This window comes from Colobus angolensis, unplaced genomic scaffold, assembly GCF_000951035.1.
Source record: "Colobus angolensis palliatus isolate OR3802 unplaced genomic scaffold, Cang.pa_1.0 Scaffold5, whole genome shotgun sequence".
Lineage (NCBI taxonomy): Eukaryota > Metazoa > Chordata > Mammalia > Primates > Cercopithecidae > Colobus > Colobus angolensis.
This window is the reverse complement of record NW_012118487.1, coordinates 28,562,610-28,587,448: the sequence shown is the minus strand read 5'-3', so window position 1 is coordinate 28,587,448 and position 24,839 is coordinate 28,562,610. Positions and strand designations below refer to the sequence as shown.

Genomic DNA, 24,839 nt, shown 5'->3' with positions numbered 1-24,839 from the left:
GGTGGCTAGAACGTGGCAACTGGATTAAGAATGAAAGGTGAGGGATTTAGGTGGTGTTTGGGGGGAAGAAAGTAGAAATAATTTATGTTTCATAAAAAACTTTAGCTCTAATTCATTAATTTCTGATGATTTGCTTTGTAGGCAGTACTTTCTATGCCAATAGTGTTTAATGACCATACTGTATATGAATATAAATACGTGAGTGAGAGTTTGAGGTAGATTCGTTTCAAGCAGATTACTCTTTAATCCAGGAAAGCTAAATAGAAATGTGAAAACTGAATTAGGTAATAAAGAATGGAAAAGAGGATGTGGAGAGAGTGTTAGAGAGTGATATACATACAAATAAAAACCCCCACAAATTTTACTAAAATTTATTGTTTGGATGCCTGATGCTTTATGTTTTCATCAGAAGAGTCTTTGGAGAGTGGTGTCAAAAGTATCCTTTGCTTTTCACGCCCGTTATCAGCAGATTTACTAGTTCCTCTGTACCCTAGATTTTGTTGCATTTTAACATCCTACAGAAAGCTCCCTGTGGAAAAGTCTCTGAACAATAGGTGGATGTAACAATACTGTGCTGTGTGCTGCAATTTCTGGCAAAATGCAGCATGTTAAAGCTGCTGTAGTGGTCTCAACCTCCTTGCTTTGGGGGCACTAATTCTCTTTCTTGTAGTTATAATCAGGTATTTGTGTTGACTTAATTTATATGGATTGGGAAATTACACTAGAGCATATGTACAGAAATTGAAATGTAAATCAGGAAATAGTTTAGAAAATAAAATGATTTCTCATGCTATTAACAGCATGCATTGTAAATTCATGCAAGGCAGTTGAGAATGGTATGCAGTGTGCTGTTTACCCAAGTTTCAGCTTCTGTTGAAGGATGTCTATTTTTATATATTACATCATCTCTGCTACAGAACTCCGGTGTCCACTGGGATTTACTGTTCTTTCATTCCATTTTGAAAGAAAGCTTGTACTGATGTCATAATTGGACCCATCTTTTGGTTGCACTTGGAAATTGAAAGTAATAAGGGTGTTGTGTAGCAAGTCATGCAATATTTCAAGCGATTTATTTGTCAAAAAGATCACTGTCACTTTGTCTTGCCTCTCCTTGTGAATACTGGTGGCTGTCTGTGCTTGTACATGTTTTAAATATACTTGGCTAAAATTTAGCTTTTAATTGCAACAATGAAGATGCTTTTCATCTTCGACTGTTTCATTTCTGACCATGTGATTTTTTTTTTTTTGTCATGAGATTTTGCAGAGCTACATGCTGATTTAAAAAGTCTGTTTTTTTTGTTTTTTTTTGAAAAATCTACTTTGATATTCAGACCTATTTCCTGCCAGTGCTGAATTGATCTTTTTTCAGTTATCTGTTGTAAGTTGTCTGTTTTCACTGTTTGAAATATCAGGTGATTAGAAATACTATCTTTTGGTTTTGAATGCAGTGTTAAAACATTATTAGCCTGAAATACCTCTCTGTTAGCTGGAAGATATTACTGACCTCTGGACAAAACTCTAGCATTTTATGGAATATATAGATGTTAGGTTTTAAATCACTTGTGAAACAAAATATTTTAATTATTTGTATTAAGATAATTAAAAAATAATAATGCTATACATATTTATCTATATAAAATTTCCCCCTTATTTTCTCTGAAAAATTTAGTCATTTAGTCAGTATTATCAATACTATTTTAATAGTAAACTTTTTTTTTTAACTGATCAGGGACAAACCTCCGCTTCTTTTGTCCAATAACAGCTTCTTTGAGATATAATTCACGTGCCGTAAAATTCACCTGTTTAAAATACATAAGTTAATTGTTTTTCTTTTTTGGTTAAAGAAACCCAAATACCATTAATGTTACCATCTTAACATTTTTATGATACAGCTCAGTAGGGTTAAGTATATTAGTAGTAAACTTTGGACTGACTGAGCATATCCATTTCACAGATGTACTGCCTAACATCCTTTGTGAAAATTAAAATTACTCATATTGGAAAATATCAAGGCAAAAAAGTAAAATAAAATTACACATAGGCTAAAAAATACCTTTAAAGATATTTTTGGAAAAAGTAATTGTAGAATCTATTTTTAAAACATTACTAAATAATTGTGTTATAGCAGTTTCTTATGGACTCAGTAAATGATCAGATATCCTCCCCCATCCCCTTAAATCTTCCTTTCTTTTAATTGGAAGACAGAAGACAACATATATGGTGCAGTGTATACTGCTCGGGAGATGGGTGCACCAGGGTCTCACAAATCACTGCTAAAGAACTTACTCATGTAACCAGATACCACCTGTACCCCAATAACCTATGGAAAAGTAAAAATAATAATAATTAAGTGGAAGACAGGTGGTAGTTGGATGTCATATGACATTTGGAATAGCTGACCTAGGGGAGAAATGGTATGGCAGTAGAGTGGACCAAACCTGTAATATGAATTGCTGATTTAGATAAATAGTGGAGTAATTACAAAGGGAAATATTTGAGGATGAAAAAGAAAATACTGAGGCTGTTTTGATTTTTACTCAGATGTCTATGAGAATAGCAATGGTAACCTGTCATCTATGGTTTCGATACAGTGCAGAAGGCATTTGAGGGTGTTAGAAAATAAAGTTAAAACCTCAAAACAAGTCGTGACATTTCCCTTTCACCGATTATTAGCACACTTCTTTTTGTTTGTTTTTTTTGGAGACAGGGTCTCTTGCTCTGTCACCCAAGCTGGAGTGCTCGGCTCACTGCAACCTCCGCTTTTCAAACTTAAAAGATCCTCCCACCTCAGCCTCCCTAATAGCTGAGAATACTACAGGCGTGAGCCAGCACACTCGGCTCATTTTTTTTTTTTTTTTTTTTTTTTTTTTTTTTTTGTAGAGACAAGGTTTCGCCATGTTGACCAGGCTGGGTTGAACTCCTGAGCTCAAGAGATCTGCCTACCTTGGCCTCCCAAAGTATTGGGATTATAGGCGCCTGGCCCTGTATTTCTTTATACAAAAATTTAAACTGAACTTTTAAAAAATGTTTGAATCATCAGGACTTTTGGAACACCTAGGAAAGTTTTTAGAAAAGGATCATTTTGCCATTTGTTAATTTATGAAATAAGCATATCCCTAACCAACTGGGATGTAGAGGATGTAGAGAATATTTGGGCATCATTGATATTCTTGATGTCCTTTACAATGGGCATTTTTGAGGAGCACTTAACAGCTCAGTTTAAAAATTACTCTTTAGTATAAACTTTTGCCTGACTTTTAGTATTAACTTTGGTTAGACTAAAAGAGCAGCCAGCTATTCTGCAAGCAGATTAAGTTGTCAGTCAGAGGGTTCTGCTCTGAAGTGGGTGTAAACAGGAAATCTAAGGACAGTTGATAACTCTGCATTCTTTCACATCAGCTAAGAGAGGCTGATTGTTTTCTTGTTGCAGCAGTTTTCAAACAGTTTAACCTCTGGACTCCTTTAAACTTCTAAAAAAAGTTTTTGGCTCTAATGAGTTTTTGTTTATCTCTATTATTATTTACCACATCAGAAATGAAACAGAATTTTGAATATGTATCCATTGATTAATTTAAAAATAGTAATAAACCCATTACACATTAATATGAGGGTTTCTAAGGGGAAATATTTTATAAAACAAAAATTTTTAAGGAGAATGATAGTGTTTTATACTTTAGCAAATACGTTTAATATTGGTCTAATAGACAGTTGGATTCTCATATCTGTATTCAATCTGTTGTGATACGCTGCTCTGGTTGAAGTATGTAAAGTATATGAAGAAAATCTGACCTCACATGCATAGGTAGTTGGAAGAGGGAAGAGTATTTTAACAGCTTTCAAAAATAATTGTGGATGTTCTTTGAAAGACTGCACCAAAATTTGACCAGTAGTGGTTTCTTAACTGCATGAAGAATTTAAAACCATGTTAGTGTAACTTGCCTTATTCTCTTTTATTAAAACCCATTGGTCTTACTTGCACATGAAAGGATCTTTTTACTTACGCATACTTTTGTAACGTCATGCATTGGTCACTAGGTTAAACAGTCTTCTGAATTTAGGCACATTATACAATATAAAGAAAAGTCACATTTGTTAATATCACCACAGATCTCATAAAGAAAGTGCCTTAATTATTAAGAAGCTGTCAAACTGTGTTAGATATGTTTTTCAAAATTCTTTTAGTTGAAACTTCAAATTTTATCATTAGCAAAGTACTATCAGCTGTTTTTCTTCAAATGACAAGCTCATTTTGTTCTTTTTTAGAAAACACCTGCCAGATACCCAAGTCCTAATAACCATAGTTTTTTTTTATTATTATTATTTGTTCTTTCAAATGAAAATGTTTTTCTGTGAAAAAAGGGACCAGTTCACTCATGACTCAAATAATTGCACATCTTTTCCTTGAGACAACCATTGTACATTGTAACAAAAGTGCTTTATGCAGACTTCTCACTTCATCATACAGAATATTAAAAGGATGTGTACTAATGGGTGGAGATTTAATGCAATTAATTATTACTGCTTTATCAAGGACACTTTAAAGTAATACTGCATTTTCTTTTTTTGCCACTGTGAGTGGTGGTAAAGAATATGAGTACCATATTGGTAATGACAGTAGTTACACAGTAGTAGTGATACCAGTGTCTTGATATATGCTAAGACGTCAGTCAGGTTTTACCCATGTTTGCTTTTGCACATCAGCACAGTGAAAAAAGCAAGCAACATTTTAGTGTCAGAATGAAAACATAGTTTGACTTTATGAACTCCTTAAGAACCTTGGGGATCCTCGAGGGTCCTGAGACCATACTTTGTGAACTAGTCTCTTATAGCCTTGATTCACTGGTTCTTCAGATTTTATTTGCATAGTATAATAGAGTTCTGCAAATAAACATAACCAGTGGAGTGTTAAGGGAAGGAGACGTTAAGGAATTGGCATATGCTCTTGTGGAAGCTGACGAAGTCCAAAATCTGTACCTAATACAGCATGACTTTTTTTTTTTTTCCTTTTGAGACAGAGTCTCACTCTGTCACCCAGGCGGGAGTGCGGTGGCACAATCTTCACTCACTGCAACCCCCACCTTCTGGGTTCAGGTGATTTTCCCACCTCTGCGTCCCAAGTAGCTGGAACTATAGGCGTGTGCCACTATGCCTGTCTAATTTTTAGTAGAGACAGGGTTTCACCATGTTGGCCAGGGTGGTCTTGAACTCCTGACCCCAGGTGATCTGCCTGCTTTGGCCTCCCAAAGTGCTGGGATCACAGGCATGAGCCACCATGTCCCACCAGCAAGACTCTTTAAATAGTCATATGCTGCATAGTGATGTTTTTGTCAATGAAGGACCACCTACACAACAGTGGTCCTAGAAGATTGTAGTACAGTATTTTTACTGTTAGCTTTTCTGTGTTTAGGTATTTTACATATGGAAAAACTTACCATTGTATTACAGTTGCATACAGGATTCAGCACAGTGACGTGCTGTACAGGTTTGTCACCTAGGAGGAATAGGCTATCCTATAGAGCCTAGCTAGGTGTGTATAGTAAGCAACATCTTCTAGGTTTGTGTAAGTACACTCCCATGATGTTTGTACAAAGACAAAATTGCCCAATGACGCTTTTCTCGGAATGTATTCCCCGTCATTCTGTCGTTATGACGTGCGACCGTTTTTAAAACTTCTTTCTTCTCAAAACTCCCCTTACTTTATTTCTAGAATTCTTCTCTCTCTTTTGCTGTATTTTGAATATATAGTGTTTTTTGTTTTTGTTTTACTGGTGCCTTTGTGCTGCCTTCATTCTTTTTCTATCTCCTTGTTCTTATATTAAGACGTAAGTGGCCAGTTTCCCTTGTTATCACAAAGTGTGATTGGCAACTCATGACTGTGCTCTGACATTCAGAATTCTTTCAGTAATCAGCTACTATAAAGCAAAATAATTGTCTGAGGGAATAGAGCTGCCTTTGGAAAGGCACTGGAAATATGTCAACTCCTCAAATCTGAAATGGTGGGTCTCGCTTGGTGAAAACTGAAAATGGCCAGATGAATATTCTATGTGATAAGGGGTCACCATAGGTTCATGCATTGTTTCTGGGTAGAGAAAATTTTTTTCAATAGTCTCATTTTCTTCCATACTGTGTTTTTACTTTTATTGTAAATACCATGTTTTGCAGTAGTTGATTGGATTATTAATATCTTGTTAGTTTTGTTTTTAATCTTAAAAGTTCACTGAGTTTAGTGATACATACTTTTAAATTTTGGTCGAACAGATTTTAAGTTTGCTTTCTGTCTTGGAAAAAATATTTACTTCCTGTAAAACATAAACCATCCAGAAAACAGGTTTTTTATACATTTGCTCTAAGACAGTCTTTTAGTAAGCATTTCATAGATGGTCAGTATATTTTCTTTATGTCTAGCACACTGTTGAACTGACCAAACATGATTTCTAAAGTTCATCTCTGATTTCTTTTTTTGGTTGAATTTTATTTAAAGTTCCAGGATACACATGCAGGATATACAGGTTTGTTACATAGGTAAACGTGTAACATGGTGGTTTGCCACACGTAGCAACCCATCACCTAGGTATTAAGCCCATGTATTAGCTTTATGTATCCTGATGTTCTCCCCTGCTGTGGCCCCCCAGGCCATAGTGTCTGTTGTTCCCCTCCCTGTGCTGCCACTTAAAAGTGAGAAAATGCAGTATTTGGTTTTCTGTTCCTTTGTTAGTTTGCTGAGGATAATGGCTTCCAGCTCCATCCATGTCTCTGCAAAGGACATGATCTTGTTCCTTTTTATGGCTGCAGAGTGTTCCATGGTGTGTATGTATCACATTTTCTTTGTGCAGTCTATCTGGGTATTTGGGTTGATTCCATGTTTTTGCTGTTGTGAGTAGTGCTGCAATGAACATATGTGTGTGTGTATCTTTATAATAAGATGATTTCTATTCCTTCGGGTATATACCCAGTAATGGGATTGCTGGGTCAAATGGTATTTCTGCCTCTAGGTCTTTGAGGAATCGCCACACTGTCTTCTACAATTATTGAACTAATTTATACTCCCACCAACAGTGTAAAAGTGTTTCTTTTTCTCTGCATCTTCGCCAGCATCTGTTGTTTCTTGACTTTTTAATAACAGCCATCCTGATTGGTGTAAGAAGGTTTATGTCGTGGTTTTGATTTGAATATCTCTAATGATCAATGATGTTTGAGTATTTTTCATTTTTCTTGGCTGCATGAATGTCTTTTGAGAAGTGTCTGTTCAAGTTCTTTGCCCACTTTTTAATAGAGTTGTCTGGTTTTTTCTTGTAAATGTTTTTTGTTTCTTGTAGACTCTGGATATTAGACCTTTGTCAGGTGGATAGATTATAAAAATTTCCTCCCATTCTGTAGGTTGTCTGTTCACTCTGATGATAGTTTCTTTTGCTGTGCAGAGGCCTTTTAGTTTAATTAGATCCCATTTGTCATTTTTTGCTTTTGTTGCAATGCTTTTGGTGTTTGTGTGTGTGTGTGAAGTCTTTGCTCGTGCCTATGTCCTGAATGGCATTGTCTAGATTTTCTTCTAGGATTGTTAATAGTTTTGGGTTAATAGTTTTGGGTGTTAGTCAGTTTCACACTGCTGATAAAGACATACCTGACACTGGGCAATTTACAAAAGAAAGATATTTAATTGGACTCACAATTCCACGTGGCTAGGGAAGCCTCACAATCATAGCGGAAGGCAGGGAGGAGCAAGTCACATCTTTTGTGGATGGCAGCAGGCAAAGGGAGGGCTTGTGCAGAGAAACTCCCATTTTTAAAACCATCAAATCTCATGAGACTCATTCACTATCATGAGAACCGCCCCATGATTTAATCACCTCCCACCAAGTCCCTCTCACAACACTTGGGAATTATGGGAACTATAAAATGAGATTTGGTTGGGGATGCAGAGCCATATCATATCAACATTTAAGTATTTCATCTATCTTGAGTTAATTTTTGTAAAAGGTGTAAGAAAGGAGCAATTTCAGTTTTCTGCATGTGGCTAGCTAGTTCTCCCAGCACCATTTATTAAATAGGGAATGTTTTCCTCATTGCTTGTTTATGTCAGGTTTGTTGAAGATCAGATGGTTGTAGATGTGCAATCTTATTTCTGAGTTCTCTATTCTGTTTTGTTGGTCTATGTGTCTGGTTTTGTAACAATACCATGCTGTTTTGCTTACTGTAGACTTGTAGTATAGTTGGAAATCGGGTAGCATGATGCCTCCAGCTTTGTTCTTTTTCCTTAGTATTGTCTTGGCTATATGGGCTCTTTCATCCCTGATTTCTTGTTTCTTGTCTTATTCCATTTAAAGTCTTGGGGGTCAGTTGTAGAATTAATGAGTGAATGCCTTCCTTTATTAATAATGTGAAATGCTACTTTATGACACACATAGGTGATGTAATCTTCCATGAACATGAACTATCTGGCCAGCTGTTAGCAATTCTAACAATGATGATCTGATATTTACAATTAAATATTCTAGTATTACCTTTGGTTTTTAAATATCAAAATGGTAGTAACTGATAATTTCAAAGTATAACTAAAATATGAATAGTAAAATGCTCTCCATGCCTTTTTAGAGCTGCTACGGAGAGGGAGAAATTAGTGTGTGTTTTGGGCTTTCTTTGTTTATTCATTTATTTATAAAAAGGAATATTGAATGTTGTTATCTTAAACTCATGGCTATATTGGTAGGCTGACTTTTTTTTTCAAGAAAATATTTTAGAAATTTTTGTGTCATTTAAAATATTTTCTATATTGAGATGGTCTTCTATATTTATTTATTTTCCAGGCAAGTTTATTTGGAAGCATTTCCTGTCTGGAATGTATTTGATTACAACAAAAGGGCAGGCACAATTCTATTTCTGATAGTAAAGTCCATTGGTTAATGCGTCCGTTTATAATCACTGTCGCTTTCTTTTAGAAAGACTGTTGAACCATTTTGAAAACTTGCATATTTTGATATTTCCAGATACTAGATTTTTTAAAAATAAAAATGTATTTGTTAAACATTAAATTTCTGAAGACTTAATAGGTCTTTGAAAGCAGATAGTGTCTTTATGCCATTGTGTATGTCCTTCACACAACAGATAATATATAGGTCTCAGCAATACCGTGGTTACATCATGTTGATATCTTTGGATCTAACTTGCAAAATTAGCACTATTTAGTATTTCTAGGAGTGGCATTATAGATCTTCCTGCTTTAACAGGTCTGTACAGGGATATCAGCACAAGGATCTTAGTCCCAGACAACTGTACAACATTAATTAATGGGTTGGCCGAGGCTTGAATGCAACTGACTTTTTAGAATATTTTAGAGAGAATAAAATTGACACTTACTGAAAGTTTATGATACACCAGTTTGCTAGATGTTTACTGATGTTTTGTCAATGAAACTAGCCCACAGTTCTGTATTTCCCTGTCAGTAGATAAGCATGCACTGGCCAAAGAGGTTAAGTAACATGTTCAATATTCATGGTCACTCAGGTAGTAAATGTTAGACATAGAGCCAAACATAGGTCTTTCCCATTCCCAATCTATGAAATTACTCATTTTTAAAAATGAATTTAACATATGTTGCTTTTTATGTTATTTAAACTTAAAATACGGCCCAAAGGAGATATATATCAAATAATTTAATGACTTTAGAAGTATACCATTTAAGTGCCTTTTGAAGAAAGAGACTGGGGCATAGAATGTCCAATGCCCAATATCCAGAAATGACGACTGAGCTGTATTTACAGCAGTTAGGGACTTTGGTTGATGAATCAGTCTTTTTGTTACAAGTTAAGTGTTTTTCCTTTTCTGACCATGTATCATTAATGAAGCACAGCTATCTTTTTTTCTTTTTAACCTTTCTAGCTTCATTCCAATAGGATACATTTTTACTAGTAAGTAGCACCATTTCATAACAAAGGGATGACCATGGCCGGGCGCGGTGGCTCACGCCTGTAATCCCAGCACTTTGGGAGGCCGGGACGGGCAGATCACGAGGTCAGGAGATCAAGACCATCTTGGTTAACACGGTGAAACCCCGTCTCTACTAAAACTACAAAAAATTAGCCCGGCGTAGTGGCGGGCGCCTGTAGTCACAGCTACTCCGGAGGCTGAGGGAGGAGAATGGCGTGAACCCGGGAGGCGGAGCTTGCAGTGAGCCGAGATCGTGCCACCGCACTCCAGCCTGGGCGACAGAGCTGTCTCAAAAAAAAAAAAAAACACACACACACAAAGTGATGACCATGTAACTAGTGTATTTTAAAAGTTAGGCCCACTAATATTATACTGAGGAAAACCAAAATCTTGCTGAAAGATCTTTTGTAGGTGTGACTCTTTAATAAACTGAAATAACTTAGTTGTCGAAAATTACTCATAGTTTTTAGAGGTGAAAAAAAATACCACTCATAAAATTGCTTCTTTGTGTACCAGAAAATGTTGGAAGTGTTTTGGCAATATTTAAGAATGTTGAAAAAATATGAGTAAATCAAAGAGTTTTAAAAAAAACTTCTGTAAAACTTACTATCTAGTTATATATAATCTGAATAATTCAAATTATTGTTTAAAATCATCTTTCTCTAATCCCATTTCTAAGTTTGGCAACTTTTAATTTTTAAGTAAGGACATTAAGAAGAAAACTGCTTAACTATCATTCAATTATCACTATAGTTTGTTTTTATTATTATTTATTTATTTATTTTAATTTTTTGAGACAGGGTCTCACTCAGTCGCCTAGGCTAGGGTGTGGTGGCACAGTCATCGGTCACTGCAGCCTTGACCTCCCAGGCTCAAGTGATTCTCCTCACGAGTAGCTGGGACTACAGGTGTGCACCACAACAACTGACTAATTTTTTGTAGAGATGGGGTTTTGCCGTGTTGCCCACGCTAGTCTTAAACTCCTAAGCTCAAGCAATTCGCCCGCTTCAGCCTCCCAGAGTGCTGGGATTATATGTGTGAGCCCCTGCACCCAGCCAAAATTTTTTTTTTTTTTAGTACGGGGCATTTTAATATTCTCCCTCCCACTACCAAAACAGAAAGAGAAAAATCTTGGAATGAAGGAGCTACTTGGAATGAAGGTGGTGGGTTTTTTTTCTCTGATTCCATATTATATCACGCTTCTAATCCCATTTTCCCACCAGGTGATGTTTGGTAACAGCCATGTTAGATAAGACTACCTTAAGAGTGTGAAAGGATTGTAAGAATTTTCTTGCTGAACCACTTAATGCAGTTTAGTTCTTTTCTATAACCTAACAGTTATTATTTATTATAGGAAAAGTTTAATTATTATTAGTTTTTGAGACAGAGTTTCATTCTTGTTGCCCAGGCTGGAGTGTAATGGGGTGATCTCAGCTCACCACAACCTCCGCCTCCCAGGTTCAAGTGATTCTCCTGCCTCAGCCTCTCAAGTAGCCAGGATTACAGGCATGCGCCACCATGCCCGGCTAATTTTTTTGTGCTGGGATTACAGGTGTGAGCCACTGTGCCCAGCCAGGAAAAGGTTAATTTTTTTTTTTTTTTTTTTGGGAGACCCAGTCACTCTGTTGCCCAGGCTGGAGTGCAGTGGCGTGATCTTGGCTCAATGCAGGCTCTCCCTCCCTGGTTCACACTGTTCTCCTGCCTCAGCTTCCCGAGTAGCTGGGACTACAGGTGCCACCACCATTCCTGGCTAATTTTTTTTGTATTTTTAGTAGAAACGGGGTTTCACTGTGTTAGCCGGGATGGTCTTGATCTCCTGACCTCGTGATCCGCCCACCTCGACCTCCCCAAGTGCTGGGATTACAGGCATGAGCCACCGCACTGGCTGGAAAAGGTTAATTATTAAGAAACTCTTGAACTTAGTAAATCCTAACAGTAATTGTTTATTATAGGAAAGGGCTAATTATTAAGAAACTATTATGGTTAGCTGTAATCTGTCTCTCCACAATTTTAGTTCATGTTTCTAGGTCTCTTTTAAAGCAACACAAGTTAATATTAATATTCCATTTTTGTATAACTGTGTTTCAGATGTTTATAAAGATCCACCCTTTAAACCTCTTCTTCTGTATTAAATATTACCAGCTTTTTGTAGCTTTCCTAAACCAGTTACTGCTTGCTGTTGTTTGCATAGGTCCTATAATACCCTGCAGTGCAGATAACAGTAGAATTTTCTGTCTTCCTTGCTCTGGACATCATAGGTCTGATCATGTAACCTGAGATTATATTAAGGTTTTGGGGATTGTACATTGGCTCAGAGAGAGCTTTTGGCTTGCTCTGTTTTATAGATAACCCCTTCTACCTCCCACTCACCTGTGAATTGTTCCCTAAGCCTGACCCTCCCCTATCCTTTTCTTGTACAAGTGACATTTTGATAATATTCATGTAGGTCTTTATATTTATTCCTGTTAAATTTAAATTTACTGGTTTTAGCATACTCTTTTTGCCTATCAAATTATTTAAAACTCCAGATTTTGTCAGTAAAGCAATTAGACATCTTTTACGATTACTCACGCATCCTATGTCTGGTTCCCCATCTTAAAAAGTGTGGAATAATATTTAACAGGTTAGTTTCGAAGTTGAAGTGGAATCACTTATGATTCATTCTGCGAACTACTGTGTGTCAAGTACTAGGGATAAAGCCCAGTCTGCTGTTGACAATATCAGGTAAGTGTTGTGAGGTTGCCCTCATCTAACTTATAATCCCAGTTTGTGATGCAGTATTTCCTGTTTTTCTTAAATAAAAACAGAGGGATAATTAACAGATCATTGTGCTCATGCAACATAATAATCCCAAGGGAATATATTACAGTCAAATTAGTAGTAAAGATAATATTTTACATTTGCCATGCGTTGCTGTGTGAAATACTATAGTGGGGATACGGCCTCGCCCCTAGAAAAAGCATGGAAACAATTCACAACGACTGTTGAAGGACTCCACCTCTGAAACCTTGAGCAGAGGTTTGTAAGTGAAGTCTGGCCTTTTTAAAAGATAGATTCTAGGAAATGAAGTAAGCTTTGTTAAATCTGCTATTAAGGTCTGCCTAGTTTTCAAGTAAGTGCATTTTTAAAAGCCCCACGTGGGAATTTCTCATGGACTTACAGGCTTCTTTGTTTTTCTGCATGTCTCCATCTCAAGTCATCTTTTCATCTTGCCCTTCTAACATGCTCCATGTGAATGTTTCTTATAGATAGTTGCCACATAATTTTCTTATACTTCTTATAGATAGTTGCCACGTAATTTTTCAATTACAAATCAGATGCTACATAAACAGTTTGCTGTCAGAAACTTTTTTAAAAAACATTTTCTTGGAACATATCTGTGGAGTAAATCTTGGTGATCTTTCTTGAACTCTCATTTAGGTTCTTCTGATACTGAACACGAACTCAACAGATTCCTTGTGTTTCTAAAGACTGTATTTAGATTCACCTAGATGTTTAGTTAGCATCTAGCATTTCCTATGTGTCAGCCATTGCATTGGTTTCTTTCATATTTTATTTCATAATTAAATTATTTTTAATAATGAACCAGAAACACCATTTCACTTTATGAAAGTAGAAAAATGAAATTTTAGCCCAGGTGTCCTCTGTGACTGCTTTGGGTGGGGTGTGTCAAGGACTTGTGTGAGGTAAACCCAAGGATGAAATAGATGATGTGAAAATGTAAGATTGAGTTAAAATATAAAGTTTATCAGATAATCAACTTTTCTTCTAAAAGAAATTGCACTATTAATGAGGGATGTATTGGCTTTAGGAAAAGAGAAAGTAAAACTTCTGACCATGTCTACCATCTTTTATTTTGCATTGGCTCCGTGCTTAATTAGTTTGATGTACTCATATAGAAAATTGATTTTAAAATGACATATTTTGGGGGAACAATGAAAGACTATAAATCCGATTTGTAAACTTTCTTGTTTTCTAATATCAAAGAATGACTTCTTTCTGCTATACCCACAAGTTTTCCCCAGCTTCTGTAGTTTTTCCTCTGTGGTAGAGGCGAGAGGGAATATTTAACTATTAAGTGAAGTAAGTGGTATTAAACCTAGAATTCTATTTTGCATTCTTCTATGCTACTAACTCTATGATCTTATACACTTTATTTTTCTATGAAAGATAAGTACATTATTCTCTTGTTTCCCTTGGGTTTTTATGAAGTTTAATTAAATGTTTGTAAAGCACATTGAGATCTATGGTTAAACATTGTATATGTTCTAAGTATGATTAATCATTACTGAGAACAGACCATTTTTCTCAATTTCATAGTAATTAGAAAGTGAAAACTTTAGGTGGAAAAAAAAGAATGTAATGGTATTAAATATAGCATGGAAAGCCTTTGCATTAAGTAGCTCCCTGAACTATATAATCTCCATTTTTTTGGAGTGTCGTTACTAATAATTTAGACGTCATTGGATGTTATTGACAGGGTAGAAAGTTCTTACATGGTTCTTTTTCTTAACCGGATCTAGTTAATGCTACTTGGTAATGGTTAAGGAATGGGGTAAATATAACCCAAATTAGAGTGAATGTCAAGGTAAGTGTGATTTATTCTTTTTGTATAAAATCTATAATATGGGTTTCTCCTAAATCCTTTGTTTATGTTTTATTTCTTTAGCAGTGTTTGGTATATTATAACCTGTCATAATTGTGTTTCAACATACAAGATAGTGTGGATAATGAAATTTCTGTATTACAATTATGAGTTTTAAGATGTGTAGGTTGTAGGCGTGGAGCCAGACTGAAAGAGAGATCACGCCAAGTCTCAGTACAGAAAAGCATCAGTGCCTGAGGATGTGTGATTTTACTTCATCTATCAGGTTCCCCGATTAGGTTAGTTTCCATCTTGAGAGAAGTCACACATTTTTCCAGAGAGAGGCAAGCAGTTGGAAACCTCCATATATAAAATCAGACACCATCAGCATGGGGGTAATTTGACATAACCTTGAGAAGAATTTTTTGGCTCATGGATACGTGTTCTGTGGGACACGGGCCAGATGGAAGGTGTAGAACTTGATTATTTAATCCCTGAGTTGCCATTTACTTTTTTTTAATTGTGATAAAATGTAAGTAACAATAAAATTTACAATTTTATGTGTTATTAAGTGTAAAAGGCCAATAGGATTAAATTCATTCCCATTGTTTTTGCAGCCATTACCACCATCCATCTCCAGAACTGTTTTGATCTTCCCAAGCTAAAACTCTATGCCATTGAACAATAACTCCCCAATCCCTCCTTCCCCCAGCACCTGGCAACCTCCATTCTACTTTGTACCTATGTGAATTTGACTACTGTGATATCTAGAGTAGAGCATTATATAGTATTTATCCTTTTGTGACTGGCTTATTTCTAGCTTGATGTCTTCAAGTTTTATCTGTGGTGTAGCATGTAATAGAAATTCATTCCTTTTGAAGGCTGAATAATGCATATACCACATTTGTATGAATATTATTCATACATTCATCTGTTGAACACTTGGGTTGCTTCTACCTTTTGGCAAAAGTTTACTTTTAAGTCGTTAGTTATGAATATTATAGAAAAATATTTGGGATTTTGACAAAAACTAGTCTAGAGGATTAAATAGGGTCTTTCCTGTGCCCTTTCCCAGTCAGTGGAAGGTTCATTCACTCAACAAGAATGAGAGTGCCTACAGTGCTTGGGGCGGCGATCACAGGAGTGCCCACACACAGATGAGACATCAGTCATTGTGGAGATGAGAGTGTAGTAGAGGAAGCAGACACTAACTGCTTAAATACTCTTGGGACTCCATGCAAAATTACAATGGTAGTAAATAAGTGCTTCCATGAAGGGATAAACACTAACATGAGATTTCTGAGGGTATTTCACCAGTATGTTTTTGCGAGTGGAGGTGGCATCAGTCAGGAAAGGAAGGAAGAAGGAAAGTTTCAGGCAGAGGAAATAACGTGTGCAAAGGCCCTTTTGTCTATCAGGGAGGCAAGAGCCGCCCATGCAACTTGGAAGTGCAGAGAGTGACCATGAGCAGGATGTAAATCTGGAAAACGTATAAATCTTGCAGATCATGATAAGAGTTTTGGTCTTTATGCCAGGAGCAGTGGGAAGCCATGGAAGTGTTTTGTTTTCATTTGTAAAAGGGGCTTAGTGGATGAGGGCAAAATGATTAGGCTTTAGTTTTTATAAGATTTCAGGAGGTGGTATGGTAAATAGGTTGGGTGGATGGAGTTAGAATCCAGAAATTTAATTAAGGAGACTTTTACAGTTCTCAAGGCAAAAAATAATGATTGTAGTGGGATGATAACAGCAAAGACAAAGAGAAATCTAAATCTGAGAAAAATTAGAGAATGTAATAAACAGATGTTGTGATGGATTGATCATGGACAGAGATGTTAAGGAAACTCTTAGATGTGGAAATGGCGTAACAGGATCACTGTGGTTCATCATGTGAGTATTCCATGGGATGAGGAATGGTGTAAACCAAAACAGATTCTTGAGAGATTTGTCTGGGAAGTGGAGGAAGAGGAAAAGACCGGGTCTGGAGAATGTTTCTGTTTTTGTTTTGTTTTTGAGACCTGCACATTTAAAAGCTGGCAGGGAGGACTCTGGTTGTGGGGCAGAGGTTAAGCATACATGGCAAAAGAAGGATAATGGGTAATGTTTGGAGAAGGATCCAAAAGAGTGATATGGTGGGAATGGTTGCCTTTAGACATGAGGAGAAAGAAGGAAAGAGAATAGGGTGGGCAGAGTCTTAGGTAGTAGTCAAGAAACACAAGTCAGCAAGCACTGACAATTCCAAAGTCAATTATTAAAAATACTACATTTTCTGTATCTATTTTCTTTACATGTGCCATTGATAGATAAACCTGATTGTGAAAAGCTGACCAGTGTTTCAGAATTAAAATGTCCTTATTCTTTGTCAAATATAATGCAGTCTTTCAAATACCTACATACCTATGTGACATTAAGAGTTTATAATAGAATAATGTATTCTCATTTTATTTCAACTCTCTGCCTCTGAAGTTTGGTTTGGTTTTTAAAAAAAACCTTGGTAGGTTAATTTTTTATATTATTTGCAAGGCAATATGTGCATCTCTGTGTGTGTGTGTGTGTATGGGTGTTTGTGAAAATCACATCGTCTAAATTTATACAATGCTTGTCAAGTGTGCATTTTATAAATTTTTGATAGATACTTGTTTACTATAGCACAGTGATATTTGAGGGTGGGATAGAGGTCACATTGATTCCTTTATCTTCACCTTGGTGAAACAAATCATATTTTAATTCAAAGCTGTTCAAGTAAGTCCTTGCTCCGTTTTCCCACCCTGTCTTCAGTGATATTATTTGGAGTCAGCAATCAATGGATTCCATCCCTCTGAGACTTGCTTAACCTACAGCTGCTGATAGAATACAGGCAAGAGCTTGTTACTTTATCTGAATTGTCCATTGCTACCTTAATGAGTGAAATGGTTAAGTAGAGGAGGGGGCGAGTCTTAAGGAATGTGTGTACCATTTGAGCTGAATATTTCAGTGTATATAGGGAGAGGGAGGGTGAGAGAGAAACCCACTTACATCACTAGAACTGCATTGAGTGTGAGCCTTGCAGGTTAAGAGACAGACTACAGTGTCTTGCTTTCTGCAGGAAGCAGCAATGCCGTTTGTTTCCTAAGAGGAATTTTTTATTTAGAAAAGGAAGCTTTCTATCCAGGAAATGGCTTTCCTTGTGCGTTGCTATGCCAACTGCCTGCAGCCATGGTCCTCCAAAGTAAGCACAATAATGTAATTATATTGGTGTATTGCATTCAGACTCATGATTTTTGAGATTGTGTGTGTGCATGTGCTGTGTTTCTGTTAGTGGCTCTCTTGCTAGCAGGCATGCTTGTGTTGAGTGTGAGGGACAGACATCATTAAATTAAATGTCCATCAGTGTCATGCTGCTAAGATTAATTGTGCAAACTTGGTTAGTGGAGTGGGACAGAGATCACTGGTCACCACTCTGTCAGCATCATTAGCAGCTAGGGAGGAGTTCCCGATTCACACGCTCTGCCCTGATTTTTTTCTTTCTTTCATTTTCTTTTTTTTTTCTCTTGGTTGGAGGGTTCTGTATGTGTGATTGCAGATGAAACAAGGGTATTAACAATGCTTGGCTGAATGCTAGAGCCTGGTTCTTATACCACCCTGACTAATATAATTCTGTGTTAAGCCTTTTTGAGGGGAGTCTGTGTGCAGTCAGCCATTTTAGCTTTTTTCTTTTTTTTTTTTTTTCCTCTCCTTTTCTTTTGCCTCTTGTTCTTCAATCTCAGAAATGATCTTGTTCTCTTGGAAGACTGAGAGCTGTGTGAGGTTTTCTCGGTCTTGTCATAGCCTAGGATGGTTAGAGTTTCAATGTTATAAAAATGGAGACGAACACTGTTGTTCGGATTCCTTTTCTGGTCTACAAGTGTGAAGGGTTTTTAAGCTTACCAGTAGTGACACTTTAAGCTGCAGCTTGGTTTTCCCTCCTCCCTCTTTTTTTTTTTTTCTTTTTCTTTTAATTTAATGCTGTAGAGGGTGACTTGCCATCGTGAGAGATTGGTACATGATGTGTAAATTCAGTTCAGCATATGTTTCTTCATTATGAAACCACTAGCAATCCCAGCTAACCATGGAGTTATGGGCCAGCAGGAGAAACACTCAGTAAGTATCGCAAATTCCACTTGTGCTTTGATAGCACGTCATAGAGAACTGCTTTAAAATGGGAATGTTGCTCTTTCTCTTTAGGGAAAACAGTTTTTGTAGAAGGTGTAATAGTCTGCTTGGAGGAGGGGAGGGTACATTAAAACTGCCTTGTTCCTCCAGTGTTGTAATTTTTAAAAATTTGAAGCAAGACCAGCAATTTATTTAAAGCAAAATCACTAATACTGAGAAATATTGGGCAGCTGATTTTTATATTCAGAAACTAAAGCTTGACAGTTCAGCTTCGACTTAATACTTGAATAGTTTTCAAAAAAATGTTTTTGTAGTTGAAATTAATGAGAAATCATCAGAAAGGTTATTGAGAACAGGAATCTATAGTGAGGAATTCACATGTAGGTTTGAGTGTAGGAGGGAGAGCTTTGGTTATTGATTTGGTAATAAAGCGATCAGTGGGATTTATCTGACTTGTTAACATGTATTCATCACTTATGAAAACACAGATTTTTTTTAATGCCACAAAAAATTACTGGTTCTTTATAATTGATCCCATGAGTCAGCTATGTGTTTGTCATGCTGAAATCCCATGGGCAGCTACTGAGAGAGACTTTTCTATGCCTAACAGCAAGTCAGAGCCTCCTGTTTCAGGAATGTGAGTTCTCACAGTGCTACTTTTATATCACCATATTGGGAGTTTTCTGGCATCACACAAATTCACCTGATTGATACATACATAAATATATTCAATCCTCAAAATGAAAATGCATGAATTTAGGCAGCTTGTATAGTAGTCTAAGTATTTTTGAAATGCCTTCTACATCCTAGCATCTAGCAGGTTGTTAAAGTGTAGGAATTGTCTTTCATGTATTCTAAAGAAGATAAGATGGTAAACTTCAAAAGTGGAAATAAGTCACTGAGGCTTTGTAAGTTTATAGATAGGAGGCCATGAATGTAGAATATTTAGATGCTTAGGTTCATGAGTATAATTTGGTTTTGTTCATCATTATGAACAAAATTACCAACTAAATCCAAGAGATGTTCTTAGACGAAGTGATTCTTTGCACACTGTCTCACCTCAGGAATGAGCCATGCAAGCTGCGCTTAAGGCAGCGGCTGTGTTGGAAGCATGTTATGACGCTACGCCGAGAGCCCAACCCCTTACCATGAGGTCCTCGTGGTACTTCACTAATTAACTCTCTTTGAATCAGGTCTAGAAAAAGACCAGCCCTAAACTTAATTTCACTAGTAGGAAAGGGTGTTGTAGAGAAGTTCCATTGTAGTTTGATTTTCTTAACAGGGCCTTTGAAATTAAACTCTTCTGTAGTCATGATTTTCCAGGTAAAAGTAAGAGTGTTAGTTAAGCTATACTTGAGGAACCTTAGAAACAAAAGTTAAACCCCAGGCTTTTTACTTAACTGTTTCATATGTCTTTTCTTAAAGTGTGTGTGTGTGTTTGTGTGTGTGGGTATTTAAATGAATAATAATACAAATTTAATGAACAAAGAAAATTGTTGGCTGGGCGTGGTGGCTCACACCTATAATCCGAGCACTTTGAGAGGCAGAGGTGGGAGGATTGCTTGAGGCCAGAAGTTTGAGACTACTGTGGGCAGCATAGTGAAATCCATCTCCATTTAAAAAAAGAAAAGAAAATTGTTAAAACCATTTACTGCCAGGAGGAGGAAAGCATATTACTACATTCATGAAAAGGCCAGTTGGGACAGATACTACCTAGTAGTGCCTGAACTACAGTCCCTGATCTTATTCTGTAAACCTGTTTGTTTCCTGACAAGTGCCTATATTTTGCTACATTTTAGAGAGATATTAGACTAAAGTAACACTAGCAATAAAATAACTTTGGATCAAGCAATTTATAGAAAATATGTGAGTGGTATTGCCCATGATACTTTGGTTAGAACTTAAAATACTAGAATTTGCCATCTCAAGATGTCACATGCAGCTTAGGATATCAAGATCTTGCTGTATCATGGTTGACTAGTCCTTTGGTTCTATTGAGCTGCTATGTAATAATCAGACCTTTAAAATTTTAATTGTGTGTGAGGAGTTGAATAAGAAAATAATTACTCAGGCTCTCAATAAATGACTCAATGTAGTTGTTGGGCAAAAATGAGTGAGATGGCCCCTTTTTCATCCTATGAGGTTTTATGGTGTCAGAGCTAATTTCAAATGAATAGAATTTATTAAATTCATGAATACTTCTGTTTTTGCTTCTTCAAAAAGTTTGTGGACTTTTAAATGGCTTTGCTTCTTTGACTGCAGCAGGTAGTGCAGTACTAGAAAACAAAAACCATTAAATTTGGGGTGGAGGCATTTTTTAGCTATGACGAGGCACAAGTAGTAAGCTCAGTTGTTCTACTTTATCAGAACCTTTCAGATCTCATGGGCTTTTATTCTTTATTTGTTGTCTCTCATTCGATGCATACCTTAGTTGCTGGCACATAATAGACGTATGATAAATACCATTGAATTTCTCTTTAAATTTTTGGATGAATAAAGTCTCAACCTTTTTAACTAGTAAATTTTACATATTTTATCACACCTCCCCCCAATTCCATTTTATGTGGCTGATTGATAATACTAAGATGAATACCCACATGTCACCAGAAATGCACCCAGCACTGGACTGTATTTTTATAGTCATGTGGTGCTTTTCAGTTAGTCTTCAGAGGAATCTCATGATTTTGTGAATATAAAAATGTAAAAATCTTGTGATTTCTTTTTAAAATAAGAGGAGATTTCTAACATTTCAGAACTGTATTATGAGACTGCATTTTTCTAAAGACTACTGTGGACCATTAGTTGGATAGACTGTTAATAGATGGTAGATGAAGAAAAGTTTTATAGGCTCATTAAGTTAGGGAAAATGTTAGCATTAAAAGTATCTTTACTCAATTTACCAACTGTTTTGTTTTTTAAAGTGGAGCTCTTCTCTTCCCCATTTTGTCCAGCTCAGATGCCTTTGAAAATTCCACAATATAGGATGGGTTTGAAACTTTGTAAATTAAAAAAAAGTTTTAAAATAATTTGATGCTATCAAACTGATAACATGTTTTTAAATTTTACATTTTTGTAGAAATTGATTTATATAGTGTACTATACTTAAATCACAGCCCGAGTCATGATTAAATAATAATAAAAATGGTAGTACACATAAGAAAGTGCCCTACTTAAATATGGGAATAAATTGCAGTAGCTGTAATTTATAGAGTAATGTACTGCATAGCAGACACTATATTACATATTATCTCAGTTCTTAAGAAACAGTATTACCTTTTTACATATGAGAAAACTGAGATTAAAAAGAGTTTTTTCAAGGGCATATTACTAGTAAGTGTTGGAGCCATCATTGGTACCCAGGTTTGTCTGATTTTATAGCCATTGCCTTAACCACAGACTTACACTACTTACCTCTGTGTGACCAAATTTAGTCTACTTCTGGTGTGTAGACTGCATAATTATGAGAGATAGTATTAACAAGTGGAATACACAACTTGAAAAAGTGCTTTTTTTCCTGCAGCTATCTTTTTCCTGGCATATGTGACATTCCAAGCAGAAAGAATATCATGATCAAAATCATTTTACAAAACTTTCATTGCTTGGCTGAGTCAATCGTACATCTATCCATTTTGAAATCATGTTGAGACTTGAGTTGAGATGGTCAGGAATAGTTGCCATTTAGCCCAGTTCCTTTCTTCCTTCTGCTTTTCTGTGTTTGGCCCTACCGTGTACATTTCCTTTTTGCTGCTTAACTCTTTAAACATATGCTCAATGTCTCAATTTCCTCTGCCTGTTGCCTTTGTAACCTCTGAGTGCCTGACCATGGCCACTTGTGTTCTACCAGAAGTCCTGAACCTTGCCATTGTGTCTCGCCTGTTTCTGCCCCAGTGAACCCTGCATACGGTGGAGCCTGACTTCAATTCATGATCACCTCCCTTAAGTCCATACCGCCCATGACTCAACTGTAGCCATAAGTATCATTTTCATCATTCAGAAGCCCCTTAACCAAGAAGGATATAACTTAACCATATTTTCTAAATTCCTATTGGTTACTTAAGACCCTCTATAATCTACATTTGTTCCCTTATAAACGTATAAGATTGTGCTCTTTTATTTTAGGACAAGCTGGCCTGATGAGAAACACTCCAGGTTCATTTTTTTTCTCATTTCTCAGCTTGCTGTGCTCATGGCTTGACTTTGACTTGGTCCTTATCGCTTCGTATTTATCTCTATGTTAATAATGAATCAGCATCTCTTAATATGCAGTGCTTAATTTTATTAGTTCTTCTAATTGATGCTTATAAATTTGTTCGGTCTTTACAGTTAGATAACAGATTACATCTGGAATGAATTCCATGTGTTCAAAGGGTATGGCTGGAATTTAAAACTGTTTATCAGCTGTTAAGGGTACAGTATAGAGAAGGATTTTTTAGGCTGGAAGACTAACATGTGAGGGCCCAAGGTAGGAAGATGTAGAAGAATATGAGGGTTCTGAGGAAAAACAATGAAATCATCACTGTTGGAGTTTTGTGTTAGAGAGGAGTAGGTCAGTATAGGTGATGGAGTGGAGGATGTTAGAATACCAGATAAATTAATGACTATTTTGAAGATGCAGCAAAGGAGTGTAACCTCTTTCTTCACCTCTCCTTCCTGTCTTTCAACTGGAACAGATTTAAGAGAGCTCAATTAACAAAAAATGAGTTATATTACCATGACAGTTTGACCTTGTCTGTAAACATTGGGTAGAATGTCTCTTTAATATATTTTGATTGATGGATTTTCCTTAGCAATGTAGGAAAAAAGCACCAGGACTAATCATAGAGGCTAAGGTACACCTCTTCTGGGTGAGACTCCACCTCTTCATTATCTGATCTTTATTTTGTCTATTATAACAGATATATTTCCTGAGATGAAATAAACTTATCTCTTGGCATGATTTTCTACTGTGCTTGCTAGCAGAGAGGGGATTGAGAGGAAGCATATCCTGTTGTTTTATTCAAGGACAAGGTCGTCTTGCCTTGGATTTGGGCCAAGAAACCCTGGCAACAAATAATAGATCTTTTTACCCCCATTAGAAGTGAAGAAATGTATTTAGAAACTTGCCAAGACATTGCATGCTCTGCTTATATGGGTAAGACAGTGCTTTTTCCAGTTGTATCACTGTGTATCCAGTTATGTCACAGAGGACATATTAAAGTAAGATCTCTGCTTTTAGTCAAAATAAGTATACTTCGTATCTTTGCTTTTAAATATTTTTAGTAATAATCCATTAAAAAATCTATCTGAAAATAAAGTCAATTTAGGTTTGTGAAAAAGAATGATGAACTTAAGAAACAGCAAATGCTCAAAATGTATCATTAGGAATTCAGTTATTCTCCTTTAACCATTTAACCCTAGTAAGATCAGTAATCAGTTTCTTTCTTTCTTTCTCATTTTAAATATTATATAAAATGCACCAAAGTAAACGCTCTGTAAGTTTGGTCTCATAGGTATAAGTATTCCTTAAACATAACCTGACATTTCTCTTCTCTTCTCTTCTCTTCTCTTCTCTTCTCTTCTCTTCTCTTCTCTTCTCTTCTTTTCATTTTTTGAGATGGAGTCTCACTCTGTCACCTGGGCTGAAGTGCAGTGGCGCAGTCTTGGCTCACTGCTACCTCCGTCTCCCGGGTTCAAGCAGTCCTCCCCCTCAGTCTCCCAAGTAGCTGGGATTACAGGCGCCTGCCACCATGCCCAGCTAATTTTTGTATTTTTAGTAGAGGCAGGGTTTCGCCATGTTGGCCAGGCTGGTCTTGAACTCCTGACCTCAGGTGATGTGCCTGCCTTGGCCTCCCAAAGTGCTGGATTACAGGCTGAGCCACTGCACCCAGCCCTGACATTTCTTTAATCTGCCTCCAGAGGTTTGACCAAACTCCTAATTTATTCAGGTAATCTATTAAGAATTCCTCAAGATGAATGCTTAAGATTTCTTCATTTTCTTTTGTTTAACAATAAAGGTAAAATTATTTTACAGTTACTTTCAATCCTTAATGAAGTACTTTTTAATGCTTACTTTATATCCCTCATTTTAAAAAAACTAACTTATTACTGTCTTGTCTGTAGTGCTCTTTATAAACTTTTGAAAGCCTTTTCAATTTAGATCAAATAACTTTTATCATTATATATTTTATTCAAATATGGTTTGCTTATAAGCTTTTTTGAAAAATAT

The 24,839-nt window shown here is 36.3% G+C and overlaps 1 protein-coding gene across 3 annotated transcripts in view; it reads left to right on the top strand.

Annotated features, from left to right (window-relative positions):
• Window positions 1–24,839, top strand: part of RAPGEF2 (Rap guanine nucleotide exchange factor (GEF) 2) — a 167,595-nt gene that overhangs the window by 56,334 nt on the left and 86,422 nt on the right. For 2 of the 3 annotated variants that reach the window (XM_011959696.1, XM_011959695.1), the window contains exon 1: window positions 18,027–18,622. The exons of the other annotated variant lie outside the window; for it this stretch is intronic. In XM_011959696.1, the coding sequence (XP_011815086.1) occupies window positions 18,563–18,622 (60 nt within the window). In that variant the 5' untranslated portion in view covers window positions 18,027–18,562. Of the gene's footprint in view, window positions 1–18,026; window positions 18,623–24,839 lie in introns of those variants that run through there. 3 annotated transcript variants of the gene reach the window in all.